General features: G+C 46.5%; 1 protein-coding gene across 1 annotated transcript; it reads left to right on the top strand.

The window, feature by feature from the left end:
* The first annotated feature begins 2427 nt into the window (after nucleotides 1-2427).
* On the top strand, nucleotides 2428-9740 carry ZDHHC22 (zinc finger DHHC-type containing 22). The gene is made up of 2 exons (XM_027672340.1): nucleotides 2428-3407; nucleotides 7546-9740. Exons 1-2 carry the CDS (start codon nucleotides 2849-2851, stop codon nucleotides 7809-7811), a joined length of 825 nt encoding a protein of 274 aa, XP_027528141.1. The 5' UTR covers nucleotides 2428-2848; the 3' UTR covers nucleotides 7812-9740.
* Nucleotides 9741-13434: the final 3694 nt, after the last annotated feature.

Genomic DNA, 13434 nt, shown 5'->3' with positions numbered 1-13434 from the left:
CTTCCCTTCCCTTCCCTTCCCTTCCCTTCCCTTCCCTTCCCTTCCCTCCCCTCCCCTCCCCTCCCCTCCCTCCCCTCCCCTCCCCCCCTGCTTTGGCTACATCTTTTGATGTTCCCTATGCAGGCAGGCTTAATGTCTTTCATGAGATGCAGTCCCTACAGTCAGGGCTCTTTCATGACATGAAAAGCTTTCTCTGTAAATTTTTTTTATTATTATTTTTATGTAAGCTGTTAAAATATGGAGAAAACACTGTCTGATTATTTAAAGATAAAATCCAGACTGGGTCACATATCTCTATTGCAAGACTCAGTCTACTTTAAATTGATGAGCTGAGGGAATATTGGAGGATTTTTATTCTCAGTAGTCGTGACAGGCAAATGAGGGAGGTGGGAGTGAAAGCTAGATCGGTTCTGAGCAGCTTTCCCTCCAGTTCTGCCGGAGGTGTCTCTTAGCTGTTCATCACTGTAGATCCAGTGCCTACAGTCTTGGTTTGCACTTGCTTGTATTATTGCCACTGCTTTTCTCAGAAATGTTGAATCATGAAAGTTATCTGGGAGAAAAAAAAGAAGTTATTTCTAATGAAGAACCCTTGAACACTCAGTTGCTGTAATCACCTTCAGTACTAGTGCACATGCAGGAGACAAGCACAGCCATTCTCTCCTCAAGGCCTCTCTCCCTAGAAACTGAGGCATGAAAAACACTTCAATTTTGCTCTGCACCTTCAGGCAAAGGCAGAATCTCTTATGGAGAAGCAGAGTCTGTGCTGAGGGGCTGGCTGGTAAGCATAGAACCTCAGTTAGGCAAAACACATCTTTATTTGACTTTTGACCAGTGCAGAGTTTGACTGTCTGCAAAGGCACAGCTGCAGCCCAGCAGCCCTCTTTTCTCCCTTTCTCCTGTCACGGGTGGCTCATCTGTGGAGGGAGAGAGGGATGCTATTCATCGGAGCTGGGAGGGTGCAGCACGTAGGTGTGTAGGAGAAGGAGCAGCTGTGCACAGCGCCTGTGTAGACAGTACAAGGACAGCGTGGGTGGGCAGAGGGGGGTGAGGGTGTGCAGCTGTCAGAGAGCAAACACGTGTCTTCAAAACTTTTGCCAGCATGTCATACTGCCCAGGCTCCACTTGCCCAGCTCAGAGCCTTTCCTGCTGTTGTGTTAAGGTGCCTGCAAAGCTAGGGAGGCTTTAAACCTGCGGAGACTTCCCCTCACATTTCTCCTTGCCCCTAGTGGCCCTAATGTCCCTAGTGTCCCCTCACCCTGCCTCCCTCACCCACGCCGTGGGAAGGAAGGGTACTCCACAGGCTGGAGCAGCAGAACGCCCCTTCCCACTCCTCTGCTCTCCCCGTGGGACTTGTCAGAACCTCAGAGCCCCAAGAGCACACTTCCCTTCCCCAGGGCCCGGGTCGCCCTCGGAGGGAGACAGAGAGACTTGAAGCAGGTGCGGATGGTGCTGAAGAGAGAGCTCCGGTGGGGGGTGAGCCGGGCCGGACGGGGGACAGGGACATGGGGAGGGTCGGGAAGGGAGAGGACCGGACAAGAATAGGACTGGGGAGGGAGATAAAGAGAGGGTGGGAGAAGAGCAGACCGGAGATGAAAAGCACCGGGACAAGTACAGAGACAGGGAGAGATGCGGGGCATTAGACGCAGAGAGACAGACACGGGGCAGGGACAGAGAGAAGGACAGGACAAGGCCGATCCGAGCAGGACAGAAAAAAAGCATGAGGGGAGAGGGAAAGGGAGAGGGAGAGAGAGAGAGGGAGAAAGGGAGCAGGGCAGACACCGGGCTGTGCTCCGGCTCGGCTGCCATGGGGATCTCGGCACAGCCAGTTGTAGCAGCGGCTCCGCCGGCGCCAGACACGCCGGTACCGGGCGGCACCCGCCGCGCCTGGGGACAAGGGGACTGCAAGGTGGCAGCGCGGCGGGACCGCGGCGGGGACCCTTCTGAGCCGCCGGGGCTTTGTAGACACCGCGGCGCTGGGGAGCCCTTTGGGGCTGCCGGCATGGGGGTGCTCGGGGTGCCGGGGCACCTACACGGCCACCCAGCCAGCTGCCCGCCGCGAGTGGTCCCCCGGGCTTTCCTTGAGCCCTGACGATGCCGGCTGAGTCCCAGGGCCGGAGGTGCCGGGCCGGGGGTGTCCGCCCGCCCGGCAGGGATGAGCCGTGCCCACTCGGAGCCGCAGCTGCAGCAGCGGGGACGCCCCGGCCCGGTAGCCGAGCGCTGCAGGTTGCCTCCGGACACACTCGACCAGCTGTTTTGTACATTTTCTAATTTCGTGCAGAACAAGGCAGCAGTCATAGAGGTAATCTGTAGATCCGTGGCTTTAAGGGATAAATTAGAGCACTGGATTTGATCCGTATTGCAGTGGATTAGAGCAACCTATCCCCCCTCCCCTTCTCCTCCTCCCACCCCTCCTTTCCAATTCACTCCCCCCTCCTTCAGCACCACCTTTTTTTCCTTTCATGCAATACCAAAACTGATCCTGCCTGGCAGAGGGACTCTGCTAGGCGAACAGAGCGGTGCCCACGTCGCCTGCACACCGCGGGAGCCGCCTCTCCCCTTCCAGCCGCTGCAGCCCCTCCGGGGCATCGCTGCTCCAAGTTCCCCGGAGGCAGGCGCCGGCGCCGGGGTGTCTCCTCCGGGCGCCGGGAAGCGGTCACTGCCCACGGGCTGTCCCTTTGCCCCGGCCCGGCCGGGGCCGTGAGGCGGCGGCGAGGGAGAACAGTCCCCGGAGGGCATTTCCCGGAGGCAGCGGGGCCGGGACCTGGCAGGAAATGGAAGGATGAAGTGTGCAGCCGGAGCGCTGATGTTCCTTCTCTTCTTGCTTTCCCCCGCAGGAACGTAATCCGCAATGCTAGTTCTCAGGTTGCTCAATGTTGTGGCTCCAGCCTACTTCTTGTGCATCTCCCTAGTGACCTTCGTCCTCCAGATCTTTCTCTTCATCCCCAGCATGTTCAGAGACCCTTCCACCACCCCACTTTTCTCTCCTGCTCTGCTGCATGGGGCCCTCTTCCTCTTCCTCTCAGCTAATGCCCTGGGCAACTACGTCCTTGTGATCCAGAGCTCCCCCGAGGACTTGGGCAAGGACTTAAACTTGGGCAAAGGAGGCGAAGTGGCGGACTGGCTGGATGGAAGCAGGTCCCCTGGCTCAGCCTTGCCCAGCACTCACTTCTGTAGACTGTGTGCCAGAGTCACCCAGAGGCATGACCACCACTGTTTCTTCACAGGGAACTGCATCGGGAGCAGGAACATGCGAAACTTCATCATGTTCTGTCTCTACACCTCCCTGGCTTGCCTCGACTCCCTGGTGGCAGGCATGGCTTACATTTCTGCTACTCTCTCCATGTCCTTTGTGGACCCACTGGCCTTCCTCACTCTTCTGCCTCACTCCATCAGCCAGTTCTTCTCAGGTAAGGACTCCTCGCTCAGAGATGAGGAGTGGGTTCCTCCTCTAGGGCTCCTGAGATGGGAGGGACCTGATCTTCCTTGGATAGCCATGTTGTGAAGGAGTGTTAGGGAAATGGGCAAGAGGGGCAGTTGGCCTTCTTTGGAGGCTAGAGACAGCCTTTGCAAAGGACTTTGCTTCACATGAAATAGAAGTTGGGACCTACCCCAGGTTACAGCCACAGCCCTATTCCTAATGCATTAGGCTCTGGAAAAAGCTCCATAACCAACCTGTTGGTGACAGACTAGGGCTATCTGTTGTGCAGGGCATATATTGCAATTAGACAGAGGAAACGGATTTCACTCGTACTGCCGGTGTGGGGAATCTTTTGCTGGTCTTACAGGCAAAGATGGGGGGGTTCTTTAGGTTTTTGTATCCTACAAATCTGCAGGTTCCCCGTATTCCAGCAGATATACCCTCATTCTCTTAGTCCAGGTCCACTCACCCCCTCCACTGTCACCCACCTCCTGGCAGTGCAAACTTACTGAGATCTTTTCATCCTTTCAGCACCAGAGAATTGGGAATCAGGCAACAGAAACCGAGAGAAGAGTTAATGTGACACGATTAGCCACCTCTTTTGTGACCCCAGTCTGAGACACAAGTCCACAGAGAACCAGAGGAAATTCTCTTTGCAAGAGCTCCACACCAAAAACAAATACCTTCTCCTCGCTGCCATCCTTTACCTTCCTTTCTGCTTCTTCCCCTTTCCCCTCTCTCCTGGCCTTTCCATAAATCTCCACAACCTTTCCCTTTCCCTCTCCTTATGTTGCTCCCATAACTCATCCTCTGCCCTTCCGGCCTTGCCTCTTCACCTTTCAACACACCCTCAGACTCTCCAGCCTCAACCCTTTCTCTGTCCAAACCCAAGAGCTAGAGAAGGGACTATACAGACAGCTTAGACTGTTACTTTGCCCTGAAAGCAACTACAGAAAATTGACATTTCCCCCCATGCAGTTCATGCCTTGTACTCTTAGATTAGCTTTTACTAGGTTAAAATATGTATCCCATATATTTTAGCTTTGAAAATTCAGCTGAGCTCAGTAAGAAGGGAGCCTGTTTTGGCTTGTGCACTGTCACCAGAAGTGTTGATTATGATCTGAGTGTGGAGTCTACACTGCTAAGGATACAGGAGCCAGAGAGGCCCCAGCTTGCTTTTCAGATTCCAGGCTGGGTTTGCAGGTTTGCCATCTGAAAACAAACAAATATCTCTCTACTTAGCAAATTAGCAGATTTGTCATGGTAATCACTGAGAGACAATAAACATGACATCCTGCCATGACATTTTTATGGAGTCATTTTTCCAACTAGAAGAATTTTTGTAAATAATGTAGCATGAGCTTCACCAGCATTAAAAACACTGGGAGTGATTTTCCCCTGTGCCTAAGCTCTGGTCAGCACAGCAGCCTGGGAGGGGGAGCAGGGATGTGGGAGATTATCAAGGAATTAGTTCTCTCTGACTCTGAGGGCTCATCTGCACTGAGCTGCGTCCTAGCACATCTTTGCAGAACCACTGAAGTGACCCAGCTCTGGTGTCAGCAACTGCAGTGCCAAACACAGCAAGTGGGCAGCGTTTGAGTGGGACACGATGGGGCTGGGTGCAGGGTTGGGAGCCAGAGCACCCCTGACAACCTCTAGTTCTTCTGGGATGAGAACTGCTGCTTCACACAGCAATATACAGGCATGTGGTGTCTTGATTGCTTGGGAGAAAGGGCCTACTGGGCTTCTACCAGCACATTTAATCTCCAGTTCAGGTAAGAAATACACAGTCTTGAACAGTTACCTGGAAGGGCTGCCCACACAGTATTTTTCATCTAACGTAACTATTACTTAAGGGTTGTTACATGATCCAGAGAATTGCTACAGCAGGGAAAAAGCTTTATCTTTCTTCTTCTCCATCATGCCCACTGTACTGCAGAAGGAGTAAAGGAGGATAAAGGGTGAATCTGCTGGTCTTATGTCCAACAAGTGTTCCCTGTTTTCATGCTGGAAAAATTTTCAGCTGGCTCATTCTGCCCAGACTGTGCTCAGGCATGGATTTCAGAATCTGACCCAAAGTCTATAATTGCAGCCTATGATTCAGCTTTTCTGTCATGGATAATGTATGGCAATAAGCTTGAAATCATACCAGGTCACTTAGAGCAAAAGTGAATCCGAGACTAAAAGAGACTGTGGTGATGAGGAACAAATGGAGAGCACTTTTGTAAACATAGGTCAGATTGGATCCACTAGAGAAATTATAGAAAATGCTTTATGTAGGTAGCCTGAAGAAAAGGTTAAAAAAATCATGTATCTGAAAGGGATAGCTCAGAGATGCTTAATATTTTCAAGGGGAAACAAGGGTAATTGCTTTCTAGACGTTGAATTTCATCAGCTTATATAAATAAAGCTTACAGCAGCCTTGCAAAGGTTCTAAAGAAAATAGCTGTATTTCTCCATATCCCATCTGAATATTAGCTATAGGAAAGAACAAATGTCTGTCACATTCTGGTCCAGTAAAAGAGGGACAGAGAATCCCATATCAGGCTTCCCACTTGGTCAATTAAGTTATTCTGGTAGAATTGGTATGAGGATTTGTCATTATCCTAAGGGGCTTGTTCTTCTATTGCTGTGTTGCATGCAGAGCCCACTGAGCTGAATGGGATCTAATAAGAAGGGAAAGATGACATTGCATTTTGGAAAAAAATCTGAATGACTCCTGAGTGTTTTTCAAGTGAGGACAATCTCTGAAAGCTTGAGGCTGTAGTCAGTGTCCTTACAAATCATCCTCAGAGGAGCCTGCCCTGATCTCTCACTTACAGCACTGCCAGGTGGTGAAGCTGGGATTCACAGATTGCAAAATCAGATGATATCACCTAATCCAGCCTTCTGCAGAAGAGAAGCAAGAGATGCATATCAGTGACCCTTGTATTGAACTTAAAAACTGAAGCAGCCATGTACCTGTTTTAGGCAGCACACCTCTACTGTCCATGCAATCCCTGCTCCACCACAGTTGCTCTTGTAGGGCCCATAGTCTTCCAGAGGGACAGGAGCATGTGAGAGATGTTTTATTTCTAAACCTTGCAGGAACTGGTGAGAGGATATCAGCTATTTATACTGGTATTGAGACACATTTAACTCCCTTTGTGTAAATATGGGTGTTTAATAATACAGCAATATTCACAAAATACGAGTGTAAACATCATATGGGCACACAGAGAATATTATATTAATGGGTTTAGATTGGCTTATACACTGAAAGGTCACTCAGTGATACCTGCTGTTACACTAACATTTTCCAGAAGGAGTTCTAAAATCATTGTAAAGGAAAGGGCCCACAGAATATTTTTATTTAAATACATTAATCATAAATATATAGTAAAAAACTTCCTGTTGAATTAGGAGCTTCAGATATACAAAGTATTTTGACTATTCTAGCAGCAGTTTATAAAAGGAATTTGGATTGTATTTTGGAAAGGTTTCTGTTTCTTTCTTGCATTCATATGAAAACTGCCTTTGCCCAAAGGTAGGAAAGTCGTTATTGATTTTTTTTTCTTTCTTCACACACACACACGCAGACACACACACACACATATATATACACACACACACATATAGTGGAGAGAGAGAGAGAAAAATGGAGAGAGAAATCTCAAATCTTTTTGCCTCGTATTAATAAACACAGTAAAGCTTCTGGAAGCATCTACATGCTGTAGGATCCACTTCTCATTTCAAAAACCTAGAAGTCTTAGATTCATTGTGATGAGCAGATAAATCCTTAAATAAATTAATCATTCTTCAAAATAGTGCTGGACTCTTACAGACATGCTTCATTTCTGACTGAATTTGGCCCTATAATCTAGATCCTCACGTTAACAATAAAATGAGAGGTGTAGAGAGACCATTATCATTTTCATATTTCCCCAGTGAGGTCCATTGCATCAGATACTATGAAGAAAATAAGATAATATATTTAGAACAAGCAGCCTGTCTTGCTCCTACATCGCCACTTGTGGCCAGAGAAAACAGGTGGCTTGTTGGTTCCTGGAGCTGTGTTACACTGCATCTGAGGTGTGTCTAAGCTCTTTCTTTTATTGTCCTCCCTCCCCCTGACTCTTGGTCTGCAGGAGCTCTCCTTAGCTCTGAGATGTTTGTCATCCTCATGCTCTACCTCTGGCTTGGGATCGGACTGGCCTGCGCTGGCTTCTGCTGCCACCAGATGCTGCTGATCCTGCGTGGGCAGACTCGGTACCAGGTGCGGAAAGGGATGGTGGTAAGAGCCCGGCCCTGGAGGGAGAACCTGCAAGAGGTCTTTGGCAAGAGGTGGCTGCTAGGACTTCTCATCCCTGTGTTGAATGTGGAAAGTGACTACTGTAGGCAGAAAGAGAAATAAAATACCCACGTGCGTGTGTGCATCCCATGCACACAACACCTCCCCTGTTCTCTCCCACTGCCTCCTGGATCACTAAAAAGCTGGGCTACTTTATGTCTTGGGATTGCAGCTGCTGTGGGAGGAAAAGATGGGCTATCAAACAGAATAAATTTAGCATATTAACACGGAGATCACAAACCATGTAGATGAGATACTGCAGCTTAGTAGTCACATCACTGCACCTGTGTATGTGGCAACAGTCTTTGAACTAGCAGAAAAATTAGTCAGACCTTCTTGTGGCTCCCTGCCTGACTCCTCCAGTCGCCAGCCCCATTAGTCACCCTACATAGTCCTAACAAACCACAGCAGGAGCTTTCAGAGAGGCTGGAATGTTGTGATAGACTGTAAAAATGGTGTCCGTTCCTTGGTAGGGTTTTGCAGGGTGCCGACATGAGGCAGGGTTACACACTTGAGGTAACTTCATGTGAGAGCATTCTTCAATGAGCATTGTTCAAGAAGTGTTTGGACAATGATCTCAGGCACATGGTAGGATTCTTGGGGTTGTCCTGTGCAGAGCCAAGAGTTGGACTTCAGTGATCCTTGTGGGTCCCTTCCAACTCAGGATATGATTCTATGATTCACAACACTGAGAAGCGCTTAATGACAGAACTACAATGCAATCAAGCTGCCCTTGATTGCAGGCTATGCACATGGCAAATGCGAAGGGTAAACCTTCTCTCCACAGCCTAGAAAATCAGGAGGAAGACAAAGAGAAATTGAGAATTTCTCATTTCCGTTCTTGATCTGCTCTCTATGCAATGATATGTCAGGACTGTAGCTCTGCTACTTATTTTTAGTAGTCCTTTGTCCAGTGACAGAGTCCAGGCAAAGCTGCCCTTCTGACAGGGAGCAGCAAGCAGATAAATCCTGATCAGATGGAGGCACAAGGAGAGGAAACCACAAGGTGAATGAAAATGTGTTTGAGAAGCTGTGTGATGAGGCAGGCGATGCATGCCTGTGAGAGAAAGAGGGAAGTGTGGACACACAGTGAGCAGTTGGGAGGGTGCCAAGAGCCTTGCTGCTATGTAAGAGCCCTGATGCATCACCCTCTCACAGGGGACACCTGCACCATTAGTGCTGTGAAGAGTTCAAAATCCCAGAAGACAGGAAGGGTTTCCAGCCCATCAGGACACTTCATTTTGCACTAAAACAAACAGAAAAATGGTTATCTCAGACATCCCTGCCACACTGTAGTTACAGGCTGTCCAGGGCAATTCCCTCTCACATTGCTGCAGAGGGGTAAATTCATCCATGTTATAACTCCATTAAGGAGGTTAATAGAATTACTACAGGGATTAATCCACTTAATGTGTCAGTTGTTTTTTAGCTGCAGCAACAGTCCATGAGACCCTATGCTAATAGGTGCCTTAAGAAAGGATACCACGACATCTCTACCAGGATCATAGCGCTGGATTCCCCAGCAGCTGCAACAAGCAGCCTCTGTTTTGGCAAACTGCATCACCCTATGTGGGTTGGATAGGAATCCATCGCTTCTCTCTAATAGGGTGAGGAGTATGCTGACAAGCTGTGAAAAATGTTATTTCTTCCTCAGAAATACTCTTGGTGCATCCCAGGTAGGGGAATGCGCCTTGCTTTCATCCTTGAGTTTCTCACAAGCCAGAACAGTGGCACTCATTCCTACAGGCTATGTAAGCGTCTTTTACCACTTCACACTCAAATACAAGTTTGAATCAATAAGAAACAAAGTCTATTGTGATGAGCAAAGTAACCTTGAAAATATACTGGAAAAACCCTTAGCTGGATAATTAAAACATGTAGGACCTATGTCTTTCCATGTTGTGTGTGTTCGCATGAATGCACCACTGTTTCCATGTGTAACACGCTGTATTTTCACTAACAGTGAATAATAAAAAGTGTTCTGATTTTTTACATGAGCTGTATTGTGCTTTTTGACAGTTAGTTGTCATTAGCTGTCTCTGTACATTTGTTACAGCATACACACAGACATGTTGAAGGAAGAAGTTAGGATTTGGCTTTGCCAATAATTCATTGCGTGATTTTTGACAAGTTCTTTCATCTTCCCTACTTTAATGTAATGACCAATCTAACAATGCATCTAATAACCAATTTGCAGACCCATTCTAATTTCTATCTATAAATTACACCATCAACCTCAACTGAAAGGTATGGGAAAATTAAGCTATTATCATCGCCCACAAAAAGCATCTCGACATAAATTATTCCTTACTGGCAAATGGCATCAAGGTGAGCAGACAGTCACCTTGATGCTGGGACTAGAGCCAGAGTCTTGTGCCACACACCTAACCTTGGAAGGATTCCCAAGATTATTCTTATTCCACAGACTCAGTGATCCAGCTTCTTCTCCTTTATATACTTAAAGAAAACAGGCTGTCAACATTTCAGGCAGCAGCTACCTTCCACCAGCAGAAATTATGGTGTGACATCTTTGCCCTCTGCTTTTGGCATTTGATGGCCTCTGCAGGGCAGCTCATGGCACTTGGTGCCTGCTACCACAGTGCCTTGGGCTGTAAAACTCTTTGGGGCCACACACTGAGAAGAGCAAACAAAATGAGAGTTTTGGTGGGCCACTCTGCATGGAGAGAATCCATACAGTACAACAGGATTAGTTGCCTGAGAAGCCTGTTGCCTGTTCCCATCAGGGTTGGATCATGCCTGGCTCCTGTGTCAGGGTCACAGCTGTCTGCCCTCACCACAAAATTTCAGTCCTTGCAGAAGCACAGATCCCAGTTTGAGTCAGCACAGCACAGTCACACATAACTATTCTTCCTGTCAGACACCTGTGTTCCCAGCTGTAAATTGCTGCATCACCATTTTATGCAGCTAAATGGTTCCTTTGCAGCAAACTGCTGGATTCCAGCAGTAATGGCGGGACTTTCAGATGGATACAACCTTTACGGTTATGATCCTCTGGGATGGAAAGATCTCCAAAAATAGAACATTAGACTGGCCCTATATATTGACTTATTTCCCTGCTCATTCCCAAGTGTGCGGACTGCCCTGTTTTGGGTAGTGTAGTGGTTCTGCAGGAACTGTTGAGAGTAGCTCTTTAATTAGCCAGCTGCCCTGACATACCTTCCTTGCTATACCTTTCTATACTTGTAGAAATCCTTGGCAAGAAAATGTACCAGGGCTCAACAACTATGAACAGAACCTTTGCTCTTTGCTATGATTTAGTAAATGAAGGCTGAGCTCAATGGCAATGTCACAAATTCTAAATCTGTTCAATGGCTTTTCAGTTTTCTAAGGATAAATAAAAAAGGCTTCTCATCCTCTGTGCTTAGAGAGTCATATACTTACTATTTGCATTTCATTACATAGCACCTGCAATAGCAAATATATTTTGGAACATGATTTCTTGTAACAATGCCAAAATACTTACAAAGGTTATAAAAATAAAGCACTTAAGGCTTCTCTGGGTTTGGAAAATCAGATGACCACCATTTCTTCTCTGATAATGCTAGTGGCTGAAGTAAAAGCTCCCTGTTGCTAAAGATCTTGCACAAAGACCACAGACTTTTGCTTAAGTGGTTTGTCTATTTCAAATGTGACTACCTGAAAATATGGTGTCACCTCAGAGGTCTCAGAAACCTTTGCAATGACAGTGTAGAGCAAATCAGGGGATGCAACTGTGAAGTAAACCAGAAGTCTGTTCTTATGTATACTAAGAATCTCATATAAAGTAAGTAGTAGGTGATTTTCCTCTTCATACTACATTATTGGGCAGCCCTGAAGGCCTGCATGCAAAAGGTCTTCACTAGATATTCTCAGAGGATATAGAGTTAAAACATAAGAGTCTCAAGTAATAAAGCAGAGGGAACATAGGAGAAGAGATTACATGAAATAGCATTTATCTTAAGAAATAGCCAACTCAAGGGAGATGATCACAGTCTAAAAATACTTGCAAGGAGACAGACTAAATGAATGAGGAGACTCATTAACTGTAAGGAGATAGCTGGAGGAGGACAAGCAGTCCTGGACTGAGAGAAAGAAAAGCTGAGGTCAAGAGCAACCAGAGAAAGTGGCCTCAGTGAGAGCAGAAGTGATTTGATGTGTACAGGGATGATGAGAGCCATCAGGCAATATGAAGCATGACAACAGAATTCAAGTTATCTTCACTGATTGTCGACTGAATGAACACAAAGTTAAGAAAACTCATTGCTAATCGCTTTCTGCCCAAAAAACCTCAAAACCCCAGCAGAGCCAAAAGGGTTTTTCTCTCTTGAACAGCAAATTATGTTATAAGCAGGAGATGCATGGATAGAAGTCATGAGTAGCAACTGCAGAGTCTATATAATTCTCTTTGAGTTATTTAAAGACTAATCAGAACTATCGTGGTTGGAGTGAAGCAATGACCTACTTGTTCAAATAAATAAATAAACAGAGAAGAAAATTTAAATCATATGTGGAGTCTCTTGCCCTGCTAGATATTCCAATCTACGGAAACATGATGTCAGAGGACAGTAAGATGGTCTCTAATAACAATGTGTCCACATGTGGGGTCTCTGCTTTTCCAGCTCTTTTCCAGAAAGCCAGGAGAACGAAGAATCCTTGAAGATTACACAAAAAGTCAGCAAATATAGACCAAGCAGTTCTTCAGTCCTTTTATGGAGCCATCCTGGCAGCAGCCTTGTCTTCATTACACCAAAGAGCTTTCAGCATTGGTTGTCCTACTGAATCTAACTGGCAAGTGATGTCAGAGGTCTGGCAGGCCAGTCCCATGTCTCTTAAGGTTTTTGGAGCCAGATTCCTCTAGTATCCCCAGATGTTTACAAATAAAAAAAAGCAAGTTCCCAAGTACCAGTGTCATACACTATTTGCACAGTGCCTCATTTAACATGTTGTCAGTCATCTTAATAGTAGTTCCAGAATTGCTATCAATTAAAAATAAAGGGACCATGTTGATCAGTTTACTTCAAAAGAGGCAAGGTGGTGGATGGCAATAGCAAGTTCTATGTGAAATTTCATTTGTCTGCTACTGATTTTACTGTATATACACCAGCTTAGGGGAATGCACAGCCTCTGGCCTATATTTCAGCAGTTTTGCTCAGTCTGTCTTTATCACCATTCATTCACAGATTCATGTCATTATCATGCCTGACTGGAAAATTTTCATTAGCTGTCAGGTCAGTGGTTTTCCTGTTTGTATTGGACAAGAAGAGCTAAGACCTGAACTTATGTATCATCAGACTACTGAAAAAACAATAGATTGGTTTGTCATCGCAATACCCTTAATAATCTCATATGTTCACTAGGCAAGAGAGTTAACACAGTGGACCCACACGAGAGTACCCTAGGAGCTAACAAGCAGCTTCTGAATGCAGCCTTGTCACAGAGGTTATTATCAAGAAATTATGTTGTCATCCAGAACTGCTTAAGACCAGAGATGAGCTTTATGGTCAGTGACAAAAAACCCAAGAAACAGATCAGCAAGGACTCCTAGTGGTTTATGATTGCTGGGAGGAAATTGTTGACCAGTACAACACAAGCAATTTTTGTAGGCCTAAACGTGAACTGCCAAAGTCAAGCAAGTCCACAAAGTCCAGATGCTATGAAAGCTGCTTTGACAAAAAACTTTGAAATA

Source organism: Neopelma chrysocephalum, unplaced genomic scaffold (assembly GCF_003984885.1).
Source record: "Neopelma chrysocephalum unplaced genomic scaffold, ASM398488v2 Primary Assembly neopelma1_24, whole genome shotgun sequence".
Lineage (NCBI taxonomy): Eukaryota > Metazoa > Chordata > Aves > Passeriformes > Pipridae > Neopelma > Neopelma chrysocephalum.
Note: the sequence above shows the minus strand (reverse complement) of the source record. Positions and strands in the feature narration are given on the sequence as shown.